This window comes from Malaclemys terrapin, chromosome 11 (assembly GCF_027887155.1).
Source record: "Malaclemys terrapin pileata isolate rMalTer1 chromosome 11, rMalTer1.hap1, whole genome shotgun sequence".
NCBI classification, from domain to species: Eukaryota; Metazoa; Chordata; order Testudines; family Emydidae; genus Malaclemys; species Malaclemys terrapin.
The window spans coordinates 54,577,698-54,602,524 of NC_071515.1; the positions used below are offsets into that span (position 1 = coordinate 54,577,698).

At 40.2% G+C, this 24,827-nt stretch overlaps 1 protein-coding gene across 1 annotated transcript in view; it reads right to left on the bottom strand.

Annotated features, from left to right (window-relative positions):
* Positions 1-451: 451 nt before the first annotated feature.
* EPC2 (enhancer of polycomb homolog 2) overlaps positions 452-24,827 on the bottom strand; it is an 85,302-nt gene continuing 60,926 nt past the window's right edge. Inside the window, exons 11-14 of the mRNA XM_054044273.1 lie at positions 7,570-7,706; positions 5,013-5,172; positions 2,748-3,081; positions 452-1,722 (exon numbers count right to left, since the gene is read on the bottom strand). Coding sequence (XP_053900248.1) covers positions 1,650-1,722; positions 2,748-3,081; positions 5,013-5,172; positions 7,570-7,706 — 704 coding nt within the window. The 3' untranslated portion in view covers positions 452-1,649. The remainder of the gene's footprint in view (positions 1,723-2,747; positions 3,082-5,012; positions 5,173-7,569; positions 7,707-24,827) is intronic.

The window sequence follows — 24,827 nt, forward strand, 5'->3', positions numbered from 1 at the left end:
TTCCAAATGAGGTATGTTTTTGACTGGTCAGTTTGTAATTCTGAGGCTCTACTGTATATGGTTCCCATTACTCCAGCACTGGAGCACTTCACAATTTTTAATTTAATTCTCCTACTATTACCACCCCTTTGAAATAGTGAAGTGCTATTATCCCCATTTTACAGATGGGGAACTGAGACACAGAAAGAATAAGTGACTTGCACAAGGTCACACAGGAAGTTCTGTGGTGGAAACCCAACAGATTGAACCTGGGTCTCTTGAGTTCCACCACTGGACTATTGTTTCTCTCCTGTTATACTACAAATACATTAAAGACAGGAAACAATCACTTTCTCATAAAAGTGGAAGTTTTAGTGAATATACTTGGATTAAAAACATCTCCGAAGACTACCAGTACCACCTTAACATTCAAATTGTTTTCACATTGTGAAATAAACACATATGCAACATGTCCATGTTTTGATATGTATTTTTATTTCCCTGCAGTTTTCACTTATCAAGAACAAGTAACAGGGAAAGTTGTCTGAACTAGTGCATAAACAAACATTCTGAAACACCACTACACGTATCTAATTTACAAGAACCATATAAAAAAAGTCACTAAAACACTACACTACGAAGGTGTCCAACGCTTACAGTCAGACTTTTTCCAACCCGTTACTTGCCTTGTAGCCACAGGAAAACTCTCCAAAATTGAAAAGACAATCTTGCCACAACCCTCCCCCCTCCCACGACCTGGGATGGCTCGATATCTAGACATCCAATAATTATTGCAATGATATATAATGCAATACATACCTGGTAAAATATCCTTTACGTGGTGTGTTACAGTTTTAAAGCCGGTTAAAATATGCAGTCTTCAGATAAAATGTAATCAGTTGAAAATTTTTCATATCTGCACAGTTTAATGTGTGCTAGATGCATAATTTTTCCTAGTCAGTTTTTTCTGTGTAATTATCTTTTATAAACTGGTATTATAAATAGAAATATACATTCAAAATATATGGAAAAGTGAGTTACTACATTAAATTTGCATGTATCGATCCATCCCTTTCCCCTGCACAGTAATAGAAAATACTATTTTGCCTTGAACTTCATATTTGACAGTGAAATGCCACTAAAGTATTTACCAAAAAGTCCATCTAGTCAAATTGTGAAACAAAATGAACCAAGTGAAAACTTTACATTTCCTTTAGAAAAAAATTACAAGAATTTCATTTCCTAGCTATGAATCTTTTAACTTTTTTTTAGACACAAAGTTGGATTTATTTGTACAAGATACAAAATGTAAACATGGCAAAATAAATAGTTAAAACAAGTGATGCAGGATCTCATTTCATGCTCATGATCCCATTAAAGAATTATTTTTTAAATCCATTCAGTTGCAAATTCAAGTGCAAAAGCATGATGATGAATATCTACTATTCAAGTAACAGAAATAATATTGATGATACAAATAAACTATTTTACAAGGTAGTGATTTTCCCAATTTTACAAAATGTACATTATATATCGACTTAATATACGATATAATGATAGTCCATTTAGGTCCGTTTCAGTTCCCTGTGATCCACAGAGTGTTGTATTTTGCATTCAGTTGGAATATAAATGACTACACCACCAGCACAGGTTAAGCCACTGGTTTGAGGTTATGTCACTTCCATTGCTACTGTTGTCTCTGCTATGCCATTTAAACCAAGTCGTTCTGGTTCGTGGTTCTCTCTGTAATAAAATGGAATATGGAATAGTTACAAGTAGGACATTAATATTTCTGTATAAGATTTCACAGTATTTTTGTTGATATAAGTGTTTCTGCACAGATCTCTTATTCGGGGTATGGAAAGACCATTAAACACATCAAACAAACAGGAAGGAACAGGGAAAGTTCTGCTTGAACTTGACCAGACTTCTGCTTGAAAACTAAATATTGTCTTTAGTCCACCAATACCATGATCCTATTCATGCGCTGCCACATTAATAAAGTACTAACAGCGAACTTTGCTGAAGTTGATTGATGATTTCCTATAAGACAGTACTAAAGCAGTGGTGGGCAACCTGCAGCCCACGAGCTGCATGCAGCTCATCAGGGTAAGCTGATTGCGGGCTCTAAGACATTTTGTGGATGTTGACCGTCTGCAGGCATGGCCCCCTACAGCTCCTAGTGGCCGCTGTTCGCCGTTCCTTGCCAACGGGAGCTGCGGGAAGCACAACTGTTCCATGCATCCTGGTGCACAAATTACTGTTCTAACATAGCCCATCTTTTTATCAGTTTAGTTAAATACTTTTCAGCACTAGCATAAAGAATTTTAAATTTTGTATCAGTCTTTATATACTGCTCTTTGGGATTTTGCACCTGTTAGAACCGTAAGGCTTCTCTAGAGTAGGAATAAAGGTGCTTTTTAAGAGTTAGCTAACATAACGTGAAACAGCTGAGCACCCTAAACTTTCAAAGGGGTGTTTGTAGGATGTTGGGGTTTTGTTGTTGTTTTTGGTTAAAGTAACTTTTCTCTAGTCTAGACATACTTTGACCTATATCCAGTTTTATTTATTAAAAAACAAAAACAAGTAAGGAAGTAAAGGTGTGCAGGTGGGGATCCCTTTGTAGGACCAAAGTCATAGATTTTGAGATCTTTGAAAAAGGGACTATGTCTTACTTAACACACTACTGAGCCAGGTACATTTATGGAACTATTCATATAATAATACTGGAATTTAAGAAATTCTGCCCCAATATACTTTATACACACCTTGCTATACTGCTGATGGCACTGCTGGGAGTAACTTTTGGCACCCTGTCCATACTGGCAGCAACTGTGGCAAGTTTTAAGGCTGTTGGCGATGGTGCTGAAGTCCTTGCATTGATATGTACATTGACTGGAGAAACAACACTGACATTGTTTAGATGCACTGCATTAGTCAGGCAAGAATTGTTCATGGGAAGTGTTTGAGGGCTGCTTGTGCACAAAGCTGGAATTAAGTGGTTTGTGGTGCTGTGGCCAACTGTCCTTACAAGTTGTACAGCTGAAATCCCTGGGCTGGATGATAAAGCCATGTTGGTGGAGTACAGAGTTTTAGAGGTTCCTGTTAGAAACAAAATATTTCAGTAAAAATTACACAATAAAAACACATGTAATTGTTTAGTTGCAAAACAGAAGTTTAAACATAAGCTTAAGTATAAGGCTGTAATTATCAATAGCAATAATTATCCCATAATCCCACTGCCTAAATTACAGCTTGGGAACAAAATTACTAAAGTTTATTTGCAGTCACAACTTTTACAGTCTTTTCTGTTCAATGAAGAGGAAAAAAAGTTTGCCTCCAAGTCCCAGTTAGTGTAGGCTCCTCAGAGCATTGCCCTTTCTCTTGTAGAACGTGCTAAGGAATGACCTGATTTACCACAATGGGCTGAGCCACATTTCTCTCCTGGATCAGTTCCAGCATATTGATTTACTATATATTAACTCTCTTCCTCCTCACCAGTGCACAGGTTCTATAAACCCCATTACACCATTAGCTGTTAAACAAAACACACCATAAAACCCCTCTGATTTATTATCTAAGTCAAATCCTAATGTACTTTTGTCTCCACCAGTAAAACAATAATCCAACCTGTCTGATTTTGTCATAATTGGTTTCTGATAAGTGGAGTTTCACAGAAAAATTGCCAATTTCAGATACATTAGGGCTTTGCAGCTAGGTTCTCTGGAAAAACTGCTCTAGTCTGTGCCAGTATGTACATTTAGGACTTATTCAGAAAAGAATTTAAGCACATACTTAACTTTGGGTACATACTTACATCAATGATGTCGATGGGATAAAGATAAGCATATATGTTCTATCCTGATTTGGGGCTACAGTACTAATTAAAGAATGAAATTTCATAAGACCGTAGAACCAATTATGGATTTGAAAGTTTTAAACACCAACTCCCTCCCCATAAAACCATCCAGAAGATCACAAGACACTGAATAATGGCTGTGACAACGTTCCTCCTCTATCTTGGTGGGTCCTGCACTTATTGGCGGATTTGTTTGCCTCAGAGATTCACCATGTGGGTCAGGGAACAGCCCAGAGACCATCCCCTCTGTTAGAACCCACAGTCTAGGTCAATTCCTCCTGTGTCTGATCAGGAGTTGGGAGGTTTGGGGGGGAACCACCCTCTACTCCAGGTTCCAGCCCAGGCCCTGTGGACTGCAGCTGTCTAGAGTGTCTCCTGGAACAGCTGCGCGACAGCTACATCTTCCTGGGCTACTTCCCCATGGTCTCCTCCCAACACCTTCTTTATCCTCACCACAGGACCTTTCTCCTGGTGTCTGATAATACTTGTACTCTTCAATCCTCCAGCAAAATGCCTTCCCGCTCCCAGCTCATCGCATGCACACTGAAGTGAGGTCCTTTTTAAACTCAGGTGCTCTGATTAACCAGCCTGTCCTAATTGATTCTAGCAGTTTCTTCTTAATTGGCTCCAGGTGTCCTAATTAGCCTGCCTGCCTTAATTGGTTCCAGCAAATTCCTGCTTGTTCTGGAACTGCCCGTGTTACCTTACCCAAGGAAAAGGGATCTACTTAATCTGGGACTTAATATATCTGCCTTCAAACACTCTCCTGTAGCCATCTGGCCTGACCCTGTCACATGGCATTTTAAAAAAATTGTGTGAATAGAGTGATAGACTGAACCAATCATAACCAATCCAAAAACTTTACAAAGAGTTTTTATTACTTTGAAAAGAAAATGGAAAAGTTACTGAATTAATGTTCATGATTTAAAGATAGGAAATTTTTGTTCTGAAAACGTTGTTAGATCTTCAACATTATCCAAATATAGTTTGTAGTTTACTAACATATCAACATTAGATAAGGCCAGGCCATTGTACAAAACTGTATAATTAAAAGAGTAATAATTAAAATCAGCACTGTTATTTATTCAACTCAAATATATTTTTAGAAACTAGAAGTCCTTTGTTCAAAGATTCTGAACTCTCCATTAGACAGCTAACATCAAGAAATCATCACCTGAAGGCTGGACAACACCATTTATATTGTTGTGGCTGGTGTTTTGTTCCTTTGTTACCTCACTGCGACTGGGAGCAGGTGCACTGACCACTGCAGATGCAGCAAAGTGGGCGCTGGCTGAGTCAAGTGTTTTGGACATGCAGTCAGAGGTGCTTGAGCCCTATGGAATTAACCAAATAGTGTTTATAATTCTGCTAGTACTAGCTGACAAAACACATTAAGACAATAACAACAGCACATACCTACTAGTGAATTAAGGGGAAGCATCTTTTGAACCAACATTATAACATGAAATATTTAAAGGTCATGAATCTAGTTTTATGAATCCCTCCCAACAATGGTCGATCTAGACAATTATAAAGAAAGTGGACAGGCTGCATAGGGGAGCTTCTTCAATCTTCAACTGTAAAAGGTCTCATTAAACTGATACACATAAAATTCATAGTGTGTTTGACAAATCTTTTGTATCACAGACTTTGGGAGGCTTTTTGAAATCCTGAAGGTTTATTTATTTATTTAACGTATATACATGTGTGTCTAGGCAAGGTCCAAAACGTTATTCTGTCAGGGATTAATTTGCCTCATAGGGATCTTGCCTATTGAGCTTTGGAAGAATGTTTCTTCTACTAATCCAGCCACCTTGGAGACATGATAAGTACTAATATTCATTTTTTCAGCACTTGCCATCTACCCTTTGATACAGTACCCTATTGGTTGTATATGGCAGGGGTTCTCAACCTTTTTCTTTCTGAGGCCTCCCCCCCAAACACACACTATGCTATAAAAACTCCACGGCCCACCTCTGCCACAACCATTTTTCTGCATATAAAAGCCAGGCCTGGCATTACGGGGTAGCAAGCAGGGTAACTGCCCAGAGCCCCATGCCACAGAGGGCCCCACAAAGCTAAGTGGCTTAGGCTTCGGCTTCAGCCCCAGATGGCAGGCTTCAGGGTCCTGGGCTTCACCATTCTGCCCTGGGCCCCACCAAGTCTAATGCTGGCCCTGCTTGGCGATCCCCCTAAAACCGTCTCGTAGCCCCTATGGGGCCCCAGGTCCCTAGTTGAGAACCACTGGTATATGGCTGCATATTTAATACACTAACTTTTCAATATCTAAACCATCAAATATCATTTTCTCCTCCTAATTAGAATCATCATTCCATATTTTATGGAAATAGCCCAAAAATCTTTGCAACCAATAATATATACAGGAAGATTATGATGAATAAATTCAGAAAATGGTTGGGGGGAGAAAGGACACTGGTGTTCATGTACACCCTGCTCACAGTAATATAGGGAAAAAGTTTTTCTAGTAATGTTTAATAAGATTTTTATAAATAAATAAATTAATAGAGATATCCTATCTCCTAGAACTGGAAGGGACCTTAAAAGGTCATCGAGTCCAGCATCCAGCCCCCTGCCTTCACTAGCAGGACCAAGTACTGATTTTTGCCCTAGATCCCCAAGTGGCCTCCTCAAGGATTCAACTCACAACCCTGGGTTTAGCAGGCCTATATTTTTCTTATTATTTAGCAAAATACTAGCTATGTAAACCTGACAGTAAGTGCATCCTTTGCCCACAGTGGATATTACATTGGAAAAATTAAATTCTCGCAAAAAAAATTCGGAACATAACACATTTAAAAGCTGTTTAACTCAATAATTACCAAAGGACTAAGTTGTTCCACTCTTACTCACACTACCCTACTCCAAAATAAGTCACACTGATTTCAACTAGACTACTCACACAGCAAGGTACGACTCAATGACAGTACAAGTGGCAAATTCTAACCCTAAACAAAGTGTATTTAATTTCTAAGAAATTTAAATATGAAAAAGAGAACAGATAATTGTGCAGGCAGTAAGTCATCAAACATTTTCATATTCTATTACAGGAATACTTGTTAAGCAAATTTGCTTTAAAATCCAGTTTTGTTGTGTTTGGGGTTTTTTTGCTTTCAAAATAAATAAATAAATAAATAAGACAACAGCCAAGACCAACAGAAATGCTTTTTAGAGACAGAGAAATGCTTTTTAACAATATTTTTCTCCAATAAAAAAAATCCCCAGCAATGTTTGCAATCCAAATAGTGCAGCATTGTGCATGAAACCCTGAGTGAAATTGGCAAACTGACAAAGTAAAACTGGTTATTCTGTTGCCTAAGTATTAAAAGTAAAACAAACAAAAAAATAGTGGAACTATATTTTTAAAACAAACCATTTGCAACGTAAGTAAGAACATTCATACGTTCAAAATACGCACTCATTTAGCAGTGTCCCTTCAAAGTTTATAAGAAATACCACATTCTGAATTACAAGAAAAAATAAAAGCAAAAAAGTTTTGGTACCTAGAGAGTTGTTCAGTTTTCCAAAGCCACACAGAGAAATTTAAAAAGGATTTTGGTCAAAATAATTTAAATGCATTTCACACAATCAGTACATTAGCAAAAGGTTATCTTAACTTGTGACAAAGACTTAAAAAAAGTGAGCAAGCAGGAGCAGGAACCTACTGTGGAAGATGATCTTGGCACATCAAAAAGATTTTAAAGGAATATTACCTGTGCTTTTGGATGCGTCTGTTGTGAGGAATGCTGAGACTGCTGTTTCTGCTGAAGCTGAGCAAGTTGCTGTCTTTGCATTTGAACTAATTGCTGTTGATGTGTCTGAAACTGCTCCTCTGTAATACCCCCTGTTACTGTGGAAGAGAAAAACGAAGCCAGAGTTTCACATACTTGAAGAAAACAAACAAATGTTTCTAGAACAAAAGTGAAGTACAAAGCAAACTGACATGGGACAATGAAATGTGAAAACAAGACGCATGAAAGGAGGGTACTGAACACTTGCACAGACCACAATATATCTATGTCTCTAAAGGTGAAACCACCAGTGTAAATGCGTACCACTGGCCAATTCCCTTTGAATATAGAGTCACCTATGATAAGGATCTGATAGTTCAGAAACAACAGCTTCTTACTAGCACTGAAAAGTGCCTTCGAAGTGTTTCTTCTCAGTAGCTCTGGCTATTGTACTAGGTAGGCTACTTTTTGGTAGGCAAATTAAACTGAAACTACATCATAGCCACACCCACTAAATGACATCCTTTATGAAGCTACACCATTTCCCAACCAATGAAATCAAAGAATTTTTTCTCCTGGCTTCTGGGAAATGAGGAGGATCTCCCATATCATGGCTGGGACAGGGGAATGGCTAATTCACTTTTCTTTCACTATAACCACTCTCAGCTACTACTCTCTATAGTAGCCTCTTTCTACCTTTCTTCCCCGAGATGTGGGGACGTGTTCAGAAGGAGAGCCCCTGGTAGTTCCAGCACCACCTAGTATTTGTGCTATGTGATCAGATCTCCACTCTACCGATATGTATTAGGCAATGTGAAAAGAACAGGAGTACTTGTGGCACCTTAGAGACTAACAAATTTATTAGAGCATAAGCTTTCGTGGACTACAGCCCACTTCTTCGGATGGGCTGTAGTCCACGAAAGCTTATGCTCTAATAAATTTGTTAGTCTCTAAGGTGCCACAAGTACTCCTGTTCTTTTTGCAGATACAGACTAACACGGCTGCTACTCTGATACTAGGCAATGTGAGTGGAGCACCATTCAGTGCACTTAAGCAGCAGGTTTAGAGGTGCACCAAAATCTTGAAGACCAAGGAACTGGAGTAGGGTGAGAAAAACTGGCTCCCCAGGTCTAAAATCTAGCATATAGCTCCAATAATTTCATGAAGGATCACAGTCAGTGTTTAAGGTTAATAAGCAATTTCTATCCTGTGATTTTCGAACTGCTCCTGTTATTTCATCCTCTCGTTGTTTTTTTAAAGAGTGTTGAAGGAGGACTTGAGCAGCATTTTCTGCAACTAGACAGTATTACATCAAGGCCTCATTAATGGGGAGAGGGGGGCAAGAGATTTCAAGTGAGATTAAAGAGTTTGCTGACTAGTAAGAAACACATTGAGGCAAACTTGAAGGATATCACCTTCTCACAGGCATTAGGAAGGGAAGTGCTGTTTGCCCTAATGTCCATATCTACAAAATGGGGATGGCAGTGGCTATCTTCTTTTTATAATGTGCTTTGAGATGAGTGGGTGAAAACTGCTAGAAAAACAACAAACTCCCCACATGCTGTTGAATAAAGGCAGGGTGCAGGCCGTCATTATTCCTGAGGTTTTGATGCAGCCATAGGAATAATAATTAACCCAGTGATCAGTTTAATCCAGGGAGAGAACACAGTTATAAAGGCCATCACCTCCCCACTGATTTACTTTCCCCACTGGCTGCTATGACAGCTGCTACCTGTGTACTCATTCAGCCACAAAAGCAAATAAAGATGACATTCCTTATGCTGTTCCCATGGTGGGGAAGGATATGTCCCTCAAGACAGACAACACCTGCACTGGCCCAGCCTCAGCACAATACAACAAAATGTCATTAATTCTCAATTTAATGAACTCCAAACCTGAAAGTAAAATTTTAGCACAGGATTACATTTAGTGAAGTGCAAGACTGAAGAGGTTCTACTGTACTACAATGCCCACTGACGCAACATAATTGTTAGAAAATCTTAGTATTTCGGAAAGGTGGTCGATTTTCTTGTAGGCTACCATAACGAAAATATCAGTAGCCCTATGTTATAAAAAATGAATTGACATGACCATAATGAATAGCAAGTTTTTACATTATACCAGCTTTTCACAAGGAGAAAAAACCTCCAACAAGTCTGTTGGGGGAACACATCTTACATTTGTAAAGGAATGGACTTTAATTCTCTCCCATATCCAATTACTGTATATGATCCTATGGCAAAAACTATTGTCTACTTTATTCTCTGAAGACTCATGTAAACAGCTGCATATACAGTAAAAAGCTGTGTTATCTGGTAATTTATCAACCGGAAAGCTTTATTAACCGGCATTTCTGATATCTCCCAATACAAATCTTCAATCTAGTAACCGGGACTAGTATACTGTCCAGGAAGTTATGCAATTACACATTCTGCACTCTACTTTTATACAAAAGAGGCAGAAGACAAGTAAGCAAGCGGATATCAGGGATTTATTCAAAAAAGCAGCTTCCAGAGTGTCTCATCCAGAGTGTCTCATTCAGGCCAATCTCCTACACCTTCTACAGCTACCATGATAATTGATAATGATGACTGTGAGGCACTGCACAATCCTGAAGTGCCTTCTGAATCAAAGATTAATTTATGTTCAGTATAGTTTTAGTGTTAAGTGTATTTTTAGTGATCTGGTGACCATTTAGTGACCATGCGCTGCCCATAGTGATATGTTGTGTCATAAGATAATCTACTGTATCGAAAACTTTACTTGTATACACTTAAGTGCTTCAAGAAACCAACCACTCTGCAGTGCAGTACTACTATTGGATTTGTGAGTACCTGTATTCTATTATATACTTTATTCATTTTATTGATTCTAATTTTTTGAAAATTGGTATTCCATTGGTAAGCATAACTCTTAGTTAACCGGAATTTTTGATTAAACCACACCCCCTAATCCCCGAACGTGCCAGATAACAAAGCTTTTACTGTAAATCTGCACTGAACTGAATGTTTTGTTAAGCATTTCGTCTGAAATAGTGTTTCAATGCCAAGATATTTTTCTTCAAACCATAATAAGCAGAATTCAACACTCTGAAGGAAAACATAGAGCATACTGAAAGCTAAAAAAATGTAGAAAACATTGGTGTTTAAAGCAAAACTGAGAGGTCAATACAGAATTATAGATATGGGTGGGAATGGGAGAGAAATAGGGCAGAATGAACTCTCCCCTATTTCTCCTTCCCGTGCAACACACACACATATAAACTGAAGATCATTCAAAAGAAGTCAGAGGCCAGAATCTAAGCTATGATTGCAGTAATAACCACATCAAAATTAACACTGCATGAGGTGCATGGTAGAATACTAGCTATTCCTAGGATAACAAAGCAAAACGATGCAAGACTATGCTTATTCTTGGTCATTTACTGGTTCATAGCTATGACAAATATACCAACCATCATTATAAACACTGAATCTATCTCCCCATGTAAGTATTCTCACACTTCTTATCAAACTGTCTGTACTGGGCTATCTTGATTATCACTTCAAAAGTTTTTCCTCTTACTTAATTGGCCTCTCAGAGTTGGTAAGACAACTCCCACCTTTTCATGCTCTCTGTATGTGTATATATATCTCCTCAATATATGTTCCATTCTATGCATCCAAAGAAGTGGCCTGTAGCCCACGAAAGCTTATGCTCAAATAAATCTGTTAGTCTCTAAGGTGCCACAAGTACTCCAGTTCTTTTTGCCACCAACTGCGTTACCCTTATCTATTGTTTCCCATATCTAGTTTAGACAGAATCCTTATTTCCTCAACCAAATTAATTTAAAATACTGTTAACAGCTTAATGCTACCTGGATTTTATTCAGTCATAGAATTAAGTTCTTTTAGGTGCTGACAAAGAGTGGATTCGATATCCAAAGTTCTTGTTCACTAAACCTTGCAGCATCTCATTCTCAACTATAATTACATATACTCAATGGTATTGCAACCCCAACTTATATCTAGAATCTACATGAATAGTATCTGCTGAATGAAAAAAACACCATGCTAACAATTAAAATATTAACCATTCTACACTTTCAGTGTTGGCTCTAGTTCATCTGCTACTTACATTTTAAGTAAGCAATGGAAGGATGACTTTAGTTACAGTCAAGTCAGACCATACTCAGAAACCAATATGCAAATATTTTCTCATAGCGCTAATTAAGTGGGCTTCCAACATCCCAGGAAAACCGACTTTTCGAGTTAGGTACTAGTGCAATAGTAATTCTTTATGTATTGTTTAGAGGGATGCTGCAGGAAATAGCTGAAACAGGACTATACACGAGAGTAGAATAGTTCATTCTGACTGGTCTTTCTTATTACCCACTCTCAAAACACAGATGTTGGATCATCAGACTAGTAGTTTTTTTTTTTTTTAAACCAAGATTTTCTTTACACTTACTAATGCACTAATCTGAGTAAGCAAACAAAATAAATCTTTAGCCAGTTTATTTATTTTTCCCTGGAATGAAATGAGACACCTGTAGTTAAAATATAATGAGTACCGATGTTCACAATTAAATCTTATTAAATTTGCTACACAAAATATTACCCATTTCACAGCAAAATCCTTTTCAAACTACGTGTTGTGTGTGTGTGTGTGTGTGTCTGTGGTTTAATAAAAAAAGCTCCTTATTAATCTATAGGCATACACTTTATTGAGCTATGCCACCTTCTATAAAGATTGCTAAATCTGACTCAGGTATTCCAGTATACCACATTCTTATGTTCATTTTTTTATTTGTAAAAGTGTCCCTATTAGTTTACATCCACACGTACACTCTTAAAACACATTAATGAAGCAAATTAATTCAGTTATACATCCATAGACATTGCAGTTAGCTTTTTGGTGGTTTACCAACCTTTCCAACATGGTTTAAAAAAAACTCCACAGTGGTAGTTTATGTTTTTATTTCTGCACGCTTTCTTTTCTCTTTGATTTCCTAAATTCCATACCTTGACTGAATTACTGTTGAAAAGGTATGCACAACAGGTTCAGTCAGTGAACAAAACTTTGTGTGAGAATCAATCACCTCACAACAGTCTTCTAAAATTAGCATAAATGAGGACAGTAAGGAACTGGGAAGATAAACCTATTGTTTTGTTCTTAAAATTTGGTAGAGCATGATTGTTATTGCCTGATTTTTTTAAAAAATAAACCGAAATGATGCATAATACCTACTTAATTATAATTTATTTTTATTATATGTATTGCAGTAACTCAGGCTCCAATCAAGAAACAGAGCTGCATCTTGCTAGACACTGTACATACATGCTGTAAAAGACAGTCCCCGCCCCAGAGAGCTCACAAATTAGTTAAGTGTTGACCCATATATCAGTTGCACAAATATTTCCAGACAGATTTTTTTAATTATGTTACAAATATGAAATATTTCAAGGTATGTAGGAGACTACAGAACCTAGGATTTTAGTAACAAACATTGTTAACTATGTCACTGGTATGAATCCTAGCAACATCCGTAGCTATCACCTAATGACTTTTTAGTGGTCAATCTGAAATTAGCTGGTGGTCTTAATCTGATGGTCACATCAAAAGTCACCATCACCTTTAGTATCCTTGTCAGTCTTAGAGCCCAAGAACTGAATGATCTTGCATTGTCACTCTCTGCATCGTGGTTAAAGCAAATTAAGGGGAAATGTGGAAGTTTGCAAAGTTTTAACGATTCCATTGTTTGAGCATTTTAACCTGTAGTATTGTTATCTATTTTAGGATTTTCTAGGGCTGCCATCACGGTAGCATTTGAGTGCACATATAAATTAAATGTGCAGAGAAAGGTCCACAGTGAAATTAATAGAATCTTCTGCTTTTCTCCCTTCCTCAGTAATAATAATCTCTGCATTAGAGAATGTTATATATCATTCCTGCTATGGTGAGAAAGCTTATCATTATCTAATAAGAGGATTTTTCAGATTGCCCTAAAGATGGGTAGACTTTTCATTAGTCTAACTGCTTCATTCCACAGCCAAATCACTTATATGAGTGTGAAAAGAACAGGAGTACCTGTGGCACCTTAGAGACTAACAAATTTTACTCCATACGGCTAAATGCAGTGCCTTGCATAATGACACGTTTCAGAGTAGCAGCCGTGTTAGTCTGTATCCGTGAAAAGAACAGGAGTACTTGTGGCAGTCTCTAAGGTGCCACAAGTACTCCTGTTCTTTTCGCGGATACAGACTAACACGGCTGCTACTCTGAAACCTGTCATTATATGAGTGTGCTTATCTCTGACTCTTACATCTTTCATTAGAATCATTGTCCCAGAGAAACACAACTAGTGTGTGTGTGGGGGGGGGGGGGGGGGGGAGAGGAGAGGAGATGGATTGCAGTGCAGTTACTGATGTTCACTGAGTCCTGACTCACTCGTAATCTTAAAGATCAGGCCCAAGGAACTTGAACTAGCAATGAAAGCGGACTGGGAGCCAAGAGCAACCTACCTGGCCTGCTCAAGAGGTGGACTGCTATACTATGCATAAACTAAAGCCTTTGCATGGCTTCCACCTTCAGCCCCACAAATAAGAACTTGCAGTTCACCATACATTTATCATCCCTAGACTGGATAAGTTGCCTCATAGTATCGAGCTACACATACCTATTTCTGTTACCCTCATTCAAACATTTCTTCCAATTGTCTGTTATACTAACACTGTTGTCTCTTGCCTGAAAGTAGACTAAGTTCTTCAGGGCAAAGGTTGTCTTTCAACATAGGTCTGCACAGCACTGAGCACAACCAGACCTCTGGATGCTACAGTGATCATAAATGACAATGGAAACTGCAGGAAGTGGTCACATTTCCTAGCAAACTTGAGGTAGAAGATATTTGTCACCAGCAATGTAACCTAATTGTCTAGGCTTAGCGATGGGTCCAGAAGGGCCATGAAAGTTTGCACCACTTTGATCTGAACGGGCAGATTGCTTCAGTGGAAAATGTCTATGCTAATTCTTCAAACCACTTCCCCCTTTCCAACTGACATAACACGAGAAAGAAAGAAAAAATTAGTTTGAACCAACTGTTCTTTATTCATATGCTGATCTGGCACCTTTTACGAGCACTAGATTCACATATTTATTCTCTTAAAATCAAGTGCTTAGGAACAGATACCCCTCTTCACATATTTGTAAAGTAGCTAGAACATTTTGGGCACCATTGTAATACAAATAAAGCAATGTTATTAATAAAGCAGTAATATTAATAAATAAAATTGCGAGTACAAGGCAGGAGTGGTTTTTTTTTTTCCCCACAGATTTCTTATGCACTGAAGATCACAGCAGGTAACCTTAAGACTTATTTTCAGTTAAGACAATAACCTATCCAAAAATGGATCTTTACTGGTATTTCATTGTCAGCTCTTTAATGGTAGATTTGTGGTGCAAGTTAAACTCATGCTGTCACACCAACTTGACTGACAATTATCTCCTGAATGGAACCACGAACCATGTGGTCCCTGTACCCAATACTGATCGTAAATATGTGGTTTTATTTTTCAAATTCATATATTAGTAATTCTTGTCATTTTATAGATCTAAAATAAATAAATCAAGTGCCTACTTCTGTGCTCTATACATTGCAAAATTAAAAATACCATCAGAAACATATTAGGTCAAATGTTTTTTAAAAAATTAGATTCCAGATTTGCTACATTGAAAGTTCAGCAAATGTTATTTGGCAAGTGACACAACTGAGAAGTTAAAAAAAATTTCTACATATCACAAGCTGATGTTTCATTTTTAACAACAAGCGCAAGTAGTCTTCGTCCTTGTCCACACTTGGGTTTTTCACACCAGCATAAATGTACGGGTGCAAACCCCTTGAGTAGACACAATGCTCTGGTGTAACAAGTAACTTGCAATAGCGGTTTCTTTTTCTTTTACACTGTGTTGTCTCCTCCTCATTAGCAGTCAATCATTCTTCTGTTATCTATCAAATTTAGGGTCCAATCCTACACATCCTTGCTAGTGAGGAAGCACGTAATACCCTGAGTTGTCCCATGGGCACTGTGTACTAGACTTAGTAGTAAGGAATTGCAGAACTGGTATCTTACATTTTAAAAATTATTCAGACCAGGACTATCTGGTTTAAAAAGTCTCACGTGCCAGGAAAGCCTGTGACACTATCAATACATACAAGAAGTTGTATTAGTACAATGTTAAAGTTGCAATGTTAAATTTATGAAGTCAAAAAATGTAAAACTTAAGGTTCCTACAGCAACTTTAACTGGGTTGCATTGTACATATGTATGGTCTTTTCAGAGAGAAAGCAAAAAGCTTTGTGATTTATCCTAAGCTTCCATTATTAAAGGTTATTTCATATCTGCATAAGGAAAAACATTTTACAAAAATATAACCAATCTTTGTACACTTTAAGTGATAAATAAAATGGAATTTAGATCTAAAAACACTGTCACAGGTAATGCTGTGTATACAATCTTGTATTACAACTATAAAACATTAAATATGAAATTTAGAACATTTAATAAATATATTAACAATAAATCTTAAAATTGCAAGTACATAGAATTCTCATCACTTTCATCTTTAGAGAAAATAATTTGTTTCATAAGTATTTGGCAAATAGTAAACGGTCTTAAAATAAAGAAATCCTTCAGTTGTAGTTATTATATGCACAAACTGGAGATTAAGTCCTGAATTTTGAAGTTGCTATAATTTACATGTAAGACAACAGACAGATACTAGGGGAGTACAAGGAAACAATGAGCCAATGCTGTTCAGCATGACAGGCAGTGGTTCCAGAACACCAGCAGCCTACATCAAGATTTGTGTAAACATCACGGCAAAGGAAGTTTTAAGTAGGTATTTGAAGGAGGATAATGAAATAGCTTTGCAAATGTTTATCTATAGGCATATACTTTATTGGGCTATGCCTATAGATGGAGAACTCCTCCCAAGCATGAGGGGCAACATGGGAGAAAGCATGAAAGTGCTTGTTTGAAAAGTTAACAAATGGAGACTGACATAATTGGCAGACTGGAGGCGACAGAGTCAACATTTTGATACTGAATGGGAGGTAGGGTGGGGTTAGGCTGTCAAGAGCTGTGAAAGAAGACAAGCAGCTTTTCTTTGAGCAAATAAAAGAGGTGGGGCAGTTGAGGAATTTAAAATAGGTGACATGGTTAAAGCAATGGGCTCAGAGAACAATCTTTGCAGCAGCATTTTGAATGTACATGAGCAAGCAAGATTGCATTTGTCAAGGTCAGAGAAAAGGATGTTGCAGTAATTGAGATGAGAGCCTGAACAGGGATTCTGACTGTGTGGGTGGATAGGAATGGTCTTATCTTAGAGATGTTATGCAGAAAGAATCTGCAAGACTTAGACTAGGTCTACATGACCACTTACGTCGGCAAAACTTATGTCATTCAGGGGTGTGACACCCCCACTCACCCCCGAGGATATCAGTTTCGCCGACATAAGTAGTAGTGTGCACAGCACTGTGTTGGCTGGAGAGCTTCTCCTGAGACATAGCTATCACTGCTCGTTGAGGTGGTTATATTATGTTGATGGGAGAACTCTCTCCAGTCAGCACAGAGAGGCTATACGAGCTGTGCCCCAGTAAGATCACTAATATAGACAAGGCCTTAGTCTGGATGTGATGACCTAGAGAGAAGTCAGAGCTGAAGATGACATTCAGGCCCAATGGTGGTGTGTTGCCCAGAATGATCAAAAGAGGAAGAGAGGGAAAGGTCGAGTGCTGTGTTTTAGACACAGTGAACACGAGCTGACAACTAGACACCCAGGAAAAAATGTCAGAGTGGGGCCAAGATTTTAGTTTAGATAGAAGGAAACTGATTTAGAGAAAAGAAGTAGATCGATGAATCATCAGTGTAGAAATAGTTGTTGAATTTATGCTTGTGAATGAGATTACTCAGAGATACAAAAGAGAAGGGGGCCCAAGGACTAAGCCCTTTGGAACCCCCTCAGAAAGTTGAAAGGGGGCATGCTGAAGAAGTGATTACAAACGAAGGAGCAGAACTAGGAAAGGACAGTCATGGATAAGGTTGGACAAGATTGAGCATTGTTGGTGTCAAAGGCTGTTGACACGTCAAGGAGAATGCAGATGGAGTACTGTTTCTAAGGTTGGCTAGGAAGACTTTGGCAAGAGCGGTTTCAGTGGAGTGCAAGGGATAGAAGCCAGACTGGAAAGGGTCTAGGATGGACTTGGAGGAGAGGAACTCCAGAAAGCAATTACAGACAATGCATTCAATGAGCTCACAGATGGAGCATTCGCTGGAGAAGCAAGTAAGGTCACAGGTGGGATTTTTTGTTAGTTTTGCTTTTTTTTTTTTTTTTTTAAAAGATGGAACAGACTAAAGCTACGTGGATTCAGAGGGGAAAAGGGCCAGACGAGAGTGAAGAATAGTAAGTGAAAGGATGAGAATGGGTGCAAGGGAGATCAGGAGGTGGGCATGCAGTCACTGGGGCAAGTGGAGGGGTTAGAGGAGAACAGCAGATGAGAAACTTCTGCATCTGTGACAGTGGAGAAGGAGAAGAGTTGTAGGGGGGAAAGGGAAGGCCATTTGGTCAATCTTCTCTTGGAAGAAATTGGTGAAGTGGATGATGGGGATGAGTCAGGGCTGATCTTGTAATGAGAGTTAAAAGTGGAGGACAGTGATGCAAGGAGAGCAGTGTAGTCAATGGCCCTTTAATGAGCGGAACAACTGGCAAGAGGTGCGGGCCAAATGAAGAGTTGAGGCCAAGGAAATATGCAGCTAAGGTGTCAGATGGGTCATGAATGTGGAAGCTGAATATGAGGAGATATGTGGGAGATTGTGAAGAGAGTAAAAGAGAGAGCCAAAAGTCAAAATGAGAGGGAAAGACTGATGGGGAAGAGTTAGGTGAATGGTAATTGTCAGCAACTTGGAAGGGGAAGAGAGAGGACAGTCAGATGCAGAGCTATTCAAACAAGGAGACAGAATGGGAAGAGGGGAATGTTGGAAGCAGCCCAACACCCTCACCCCAGTCTGATCCAATGTGGAGAGCATGAGACGAGAGGCCTCCGTAAGAAAGGGCAGCTGCAGAGGCAGCTTCAGCCAAAGGAATCCAGATCTCTGGAAGAGCCATGAGCTGGAAGGAGTGAGATGTGTCTAGATTGCGATCTTAATAAAGATGAAGTGGTTGTTCCAAAGACAGCAAGAAAAAGGGAGAAGGGATAAGGGGAGAAAAGGGATGGGTGTGAAGTTAGGAATGGTGACATGAAAGGGGCAGAGATGATGACAGCAATGTGCATAGGATGAGGAGAGAGTGGGCATGGAGAGAGGACCAAAATTAGGGTAAATGTCACCAGAGGTGAGGAGGATGTGCGACCTGGATTTGAGCTGGTGGGAAGTGGGGGGAGAGTGGAATGGAGAGAAAAGTAGCAGGCAGAGCTAGTTGAAATAGAGATGAGTGGCAGATGGACAAGATTACAAAGGTTTTCTCCTGGCCCTGGGGGCAAGTCCTTGCCATCTGGGAAGGGTCCCCTGCTTTGTGCAAAGCTTCCCAATGCAGAGTCGCAGTTCGTGGTGAGGGGGCCACTCTAGGCTGTTTAATTACCATCAGCAGGTTGCTCTATGTTGTTACTTTACAGATCTCAGCTATTGATACATTTCTGAAAAAGACAGAAGATGCTGCCAGTATCTTGTTGGAGTATGCCTTAATGTTTGGAGATAGAAGTTCACCAGCTAATTGATAGCAGGTGGAGATACAATGTATGATTCAATTAGATGAGATGGCTTGACTTTTCAACAAGCCTGACACAGCCACAAAGAGGTAGGGAGACTGTCTGAAAGGTAATAAAGCAAGGCTCTGGAAACATCCAAAGTAAGTAGCTTCTTCCCTCCCATCGAGGGTAGTATCAGGAAGAAGACTGGCAGGTTGATTGAAGTGAAACTCCAAGATTATCTTAGGGATGAGTTTAGGGTGCAGTCTGAGAATCACTCTGTCCCTATGAAATGAGATACAAGGAGATCCAGACATAAGAGTTTAGAGCTTGCTGACCCTCCATGCTGAGGTAATAGCTCCCAGAAAGCACATCTTAAGGGCAAGGTAATGATGCAGCTATCTGATAACAGCTTGAATGGAGGTTTCAGGAGGATGGTGTTAAGATACCATGCAGGAGTCAGGTCTTGTGTGTATGTATGCAGGAGGTCCTTGAAGAATCTGGATACTGTTGGATGACTGAAGACCAAGTAAGACTGCATCAGAGTGTGACATGTTGATATCGCTGCAAGGTGGACTTTGCGAGAATTGAGTCCAACCAGCCTGTTTCAAGTGTGGCATGTAGTTAACGATTTCTGGTATTAACTGGAATTAATTTATGCTGGATTCCCCATAGGAGAACCATTTCCATTTGGAGGGGTAGATTTTCTGGTAGACGATTTCCGGCTTTGTATGGGGTTTTCTTGAACCTGTCAAAAACAGTCTGTCAATAGAGCTCAACCAGCCTACACCCAAGCTGCCAAGTGCAACAACTATAGGGATGGATGCAATATTTGATAGTGGTTCTGAGATATCTGGCACATGAGATTGCTAGTCCAGTAGCGAGGATTTTTAATACCTCTATCTACTTGATGGTAGCACCATGTGCCTGAAGGATAGCTAACGTCATACCTATACTTAAGAAAGGGAAAAAAGAGATCCAGGCAATTACAGATTGGTTAATCTGATCTCAGTGGTATACACAAACTTAAACCAAATTGTGATAGAAAAAATAATTAAATTAATGGAAGTAAATAGAAAAGATGATGTAATGCAACATGGATTTACCAAAGATAGATCATTCTTTAAGAAAATAACTTTTTCTAGATAAGGGAAGAGTAGTAGTGCTAATATACTTGGACTTCAGTAAAGCATTTGACCTGGTAGTTTATGGGAAATTATTAGTTGGGGGGTGGGGTGGGGGGGAGAAGAGGAGGATCGGTACAAGAATTATAAGGTGGATAAGGAACTGGATAAAGGGGAGAAGGCAATGAGATGTGATGAAAGGTGATCTATCAGACTGGAAGGAGGTTACTAGTGGAGTTGCTCTTGGGACCAATCGTATTTAATATTTTTATTAATGACCTTGGCACAGAAAGTAGGAGCATGCTAATGAAGTTTACTGATACAAACCTGGGAGGCAGCATCAATACATAGGAGGACTGGAACATTATACAAGAAGATCTAGTTTACCCTGAAGGCTGGAATGACAGAAATGGGATGAAATTCAATAGTACAAAGTGCAAGGTCACGCACTCAGGGTCTGATAAGAATTTCTGCTAGAAGCTGCAGGGTCATAAGTAAGACACAATGGAGGAGGAGAGAGACTTGGGTATGTGGGTCAATCACAGGATGATTCTGAGCCATCCATGTGATGCAGCTGTGAAAAAGGCAAATGTGATGTTAGAATGCATCAGGTCCGGCATTTCTAGTGGAGACAGAGAAGTGTTAATGCCATTCTACAAGGCACTGATAAAACCTCATTTGGAATACTGTGTACAATTCTGGTTCCCCAGGTTCAAGAAAGATTAATTCAGCCTGGAACCAATGCAGAGAACAGCTACTAGGATGATTAAGGGATGGAGGACACTGGAGAAGCTTGGCTTGTTTAGTCTAGCAAAAAGAAGAGAGGGGATAGGACTCCTCTCTATAAATACATTAAGGGGGTAATACCAGGGATGGTGAAGAGCGATTGAAGCAAAAGGACAATGTTGGTACAACAACAAATGGATATAAACTGGCCATGAACATATTCAGACTGGAAACTAGAAGGTAGTTTCTAACCATCAGTGGGGTGAGGTTCTGGAACAGCCTCCCAGTAGGAGTTGTGAGAGCAAACAAACTTAAAACTTACTAAGAGCGAGCTAGACAAATATATGAGCGTGTCTATATGACTGGGTACCTTGTGGTGGTAGAGGGTGGACTCAGCTGCCCTGGAACTCACTTCCAGTTTACATCTTTTAGTAATAAAAGCTCATGCTTCATGGTTTTAGCTGGCCACCTGCAGGGGTCAGAAAGAGACTCCTCTCCACAATACATTCTGGTTTTTGTTTTTATTTTAAAATCTCCTTTCTCTGAAGCATCAGTTATGGAAATGGGAGATTGGACAGGAAGGACCAGGGCTCTGAGGTGGCAATTAGAATTCTCTCTCTCTCTCTCTGGTGGCTGTTTCTTGCTCAGGGGTCTAACTGATTGCCGTATGTGGAGACGGACGGAATTTTCCCTCATACCAGACTGGCAGTGACTTCACTGGGGGGCTTTCACCTTCCTCAGCACCATATGGATGCAGGTCACTTGCCAGGATGTGTGTGTATATCTCATTTAATCATCTCCCGGCCATTGCACGGGGCTTGGGCACGAATATACCTCTGTCCTTTCTATCCTCAGCCTGTGGCAGATTATTAGTCTAGTCTAGTCTCCTGTGGGCAGAAATACTTTGGTCTAATTGTGGTTGCTGGGTTTAGTGTGCATGTGCTGGGTGGTGTTGGGGGTCAGACTAGATGATTTGATTGTCCCTTCTGGCTTTAAACTGACTCTGTATCATGTCCGGGCAGATGGGGGAAAAGACAGGAGATGGAACAAATACATACAGGAAGTCCGACACCAAAAATTTCCTCTGCCAGTAGGGAGCTATTAGGATCAAGATGGCTTTGTCCAGGCTGATTTCTGAGATCACCTGCAGGATCAGGAACACTGGGATGGAGGGAAGGGAAGATCTGCAGACCACTGTAGCAGGAAGGTGTCCGGAAAGGAGTCTGAGCTAATACCCTCCCTGGAGCGGAAGTCTGGGCACTTGCTGTTGCCCTCTGCGATGAACAGATCTATTGTGGGAGTTCCCCACTGGTGCAATACGACAGACATCTGCATTGACCATTCACAGTTGGTTACTGTATGCCTGTTTAAGAAATCCACCAGATTGTAACTGTATTAGACGAAGGTTTCTGACCATCAGAGGGGTGAAATATTGGAACGGCCTTCCGAGGGAAACGGTGGGGGCGACGGACCTGTCTGGTTTTAAGATTAAGTTGGATGAGTTTATGGAGGGAATGGTTTAATGATAAAACATAGTAGCCAAGGAAAACCAAGCAATGGTACATGAACAGCATAATGGCCAACAAGGGTCAGGCTGGAGACTCTTGCCTATATGCTCGGGGTATTACTGATCGCCATATTTGGGGTCGGGAAGGAATTTTCCTCCAGGGTAGATTGGCTGAGCCTCTGGAGGTTTTTCGCCTTCCTCCGCAGCATGGGGCAGGGATCACTAGCAGGAGGGTCTAAGCCGATTGAAGTCACTAAAACACAGGATTGGGGACTTCAACGGTAGAGTCCAGGGAAGGGTCTTGCGGCCTGCAGCATGCAGGGGGTCAGACCAGATGATCATAATGGTCCCTTCTGACCTTAATGTCTATGAGTCTATGAGTCTATGAGTAACTGGTTCCAGGAAAGTGTAAATCCAGAGGGGTTTATCCAGTGACACCAGGTCCACAGCCTGATGACCTCCTGGTAGAGGGGTTATGACTGAGCACGCCTATCTTGTTTATATAATGCACTGTTGATGCATTGTCTGTCAAAATCTGTGCTATGCAAGTTGAGAGCCACAAACCTAATCTTGATCTCGAAGACATGGAAAGATGGGAGGCAAGCATTACCACCTTCAACCTAAGATGGCGTAAGTACTTGCTGAGTCTTCTCGGGTCTAGGATAGGACAAAGACCGCCCTTTTCTTCTTCAGGATTAAGAAACTCCAGGAATACAGGCCTCTTCCCCTGAATTCTGGTGGCACTTCCTCTATGGCTCCTAGGCAAAGCAACAAGGCCACCTCTGCTTTTTACATGCTCTTGTGCAAAGGGTCCCTGATAGGGGAAGGAGGGTGGATACAGGTAAAAAGTAGAATTGGATGGGTAGCCATGGGCAATGATCTCCAACATCCATCTGTCCAACATTTTGGCAGGCCACACCCATGGGGTGAGGTGGCTGCTGAATTTCATGCTCTCTGGACTAGATGTGATGTGGCTCCCAAACATCCTGTCACATTTGCTGACATGCTGTAGAAGCACGATGCATTGCCAGGCATGGTACTCAAGTTGCTAGGAATGACAGGCTGGCACCTGTTGTCTTGATGGGGGTTGAGGGTGATACAGCTTATGGTACAGGGTTGCGATGTAAAACCCAGGGAGTGCAGGATGGCCTTTGAGTCTCTGAAAGTGTGCAAAGCACTGTCCATTCACTCACTAAGTAGTTCCATGCCCTCAAAAGGTAAGTCCTGGATTGTGACCTGAATCTCCCTAGGGATGCCCAGTGCTTTGAGCCAGAATTCTCTGCTCATCGTCATTGCTGTGACCATAGATCTGCCTGTGGTGTTGACAACATCCACAGGAGCCTGTATGGCCATCTTGGTCAGCAACTGGCCTTCCCTGATTATTTCTGAGCCTCTCCCAGTTGTCATGTGGGAGTTTTGAGAGAAAGGGTGTCGCTCTACCCCGGTCAAAAAGTCATACCTGGACAGTAGGGACTGGCAATTTGCCACTTGCAGTTGTAATGAGGCAGATTCTTCTCCATGATGCCATGTCCTTACTTGGCTTTGTCTTCTCCATTCTTGTCTTTGATGTCACCTATCTGCTAGACAATGTGTCAGATGAAGCTAGCTTTTAATCTCCTCTGGGTTTGAAGAGACCCCTATATGTTGCTCCAGAAGATGAAGTTTCAATCGGGCGTCTCATAACTTACATATTCTTGCAGAAAATGGTAGGCACACCAACATATGGGATTCTCCTTAACAGAAGACGTACCTTTGGGTGTCTATCTTTCAATGGAAATCAGTCCATCATAAGACAGGCAGGGCTTGAAGCCCCCAGTTTTCAAATCTGCCATGTTGAGGAGCCCAGTACAGGAAAGTGTGTGCAGGGGGGAATCCGTTCATCAATAGTCAGCACAGATGGGTAAGTATTATTCATGGTGGTCATATGTAAGTGAATCAGAAGAGTACTGAAGATTTTTTTGAAGAATTTAAGATATTTTAGCCCAAGTTAAAAGCTAGTAGGTCAGATGCTCACCATGTTCTGTCTTGCTGTCACAGGCAACAAGACAGAATTGAGGGAGGGTCAGAGTTGCCCCACCCTTTATGCTGCCCTTGTAAGGTAGCATAAGGAGGCACAGGACACTTGCGCAGCTCTGACAGACTGTTATTCAGATGACATGTGCTT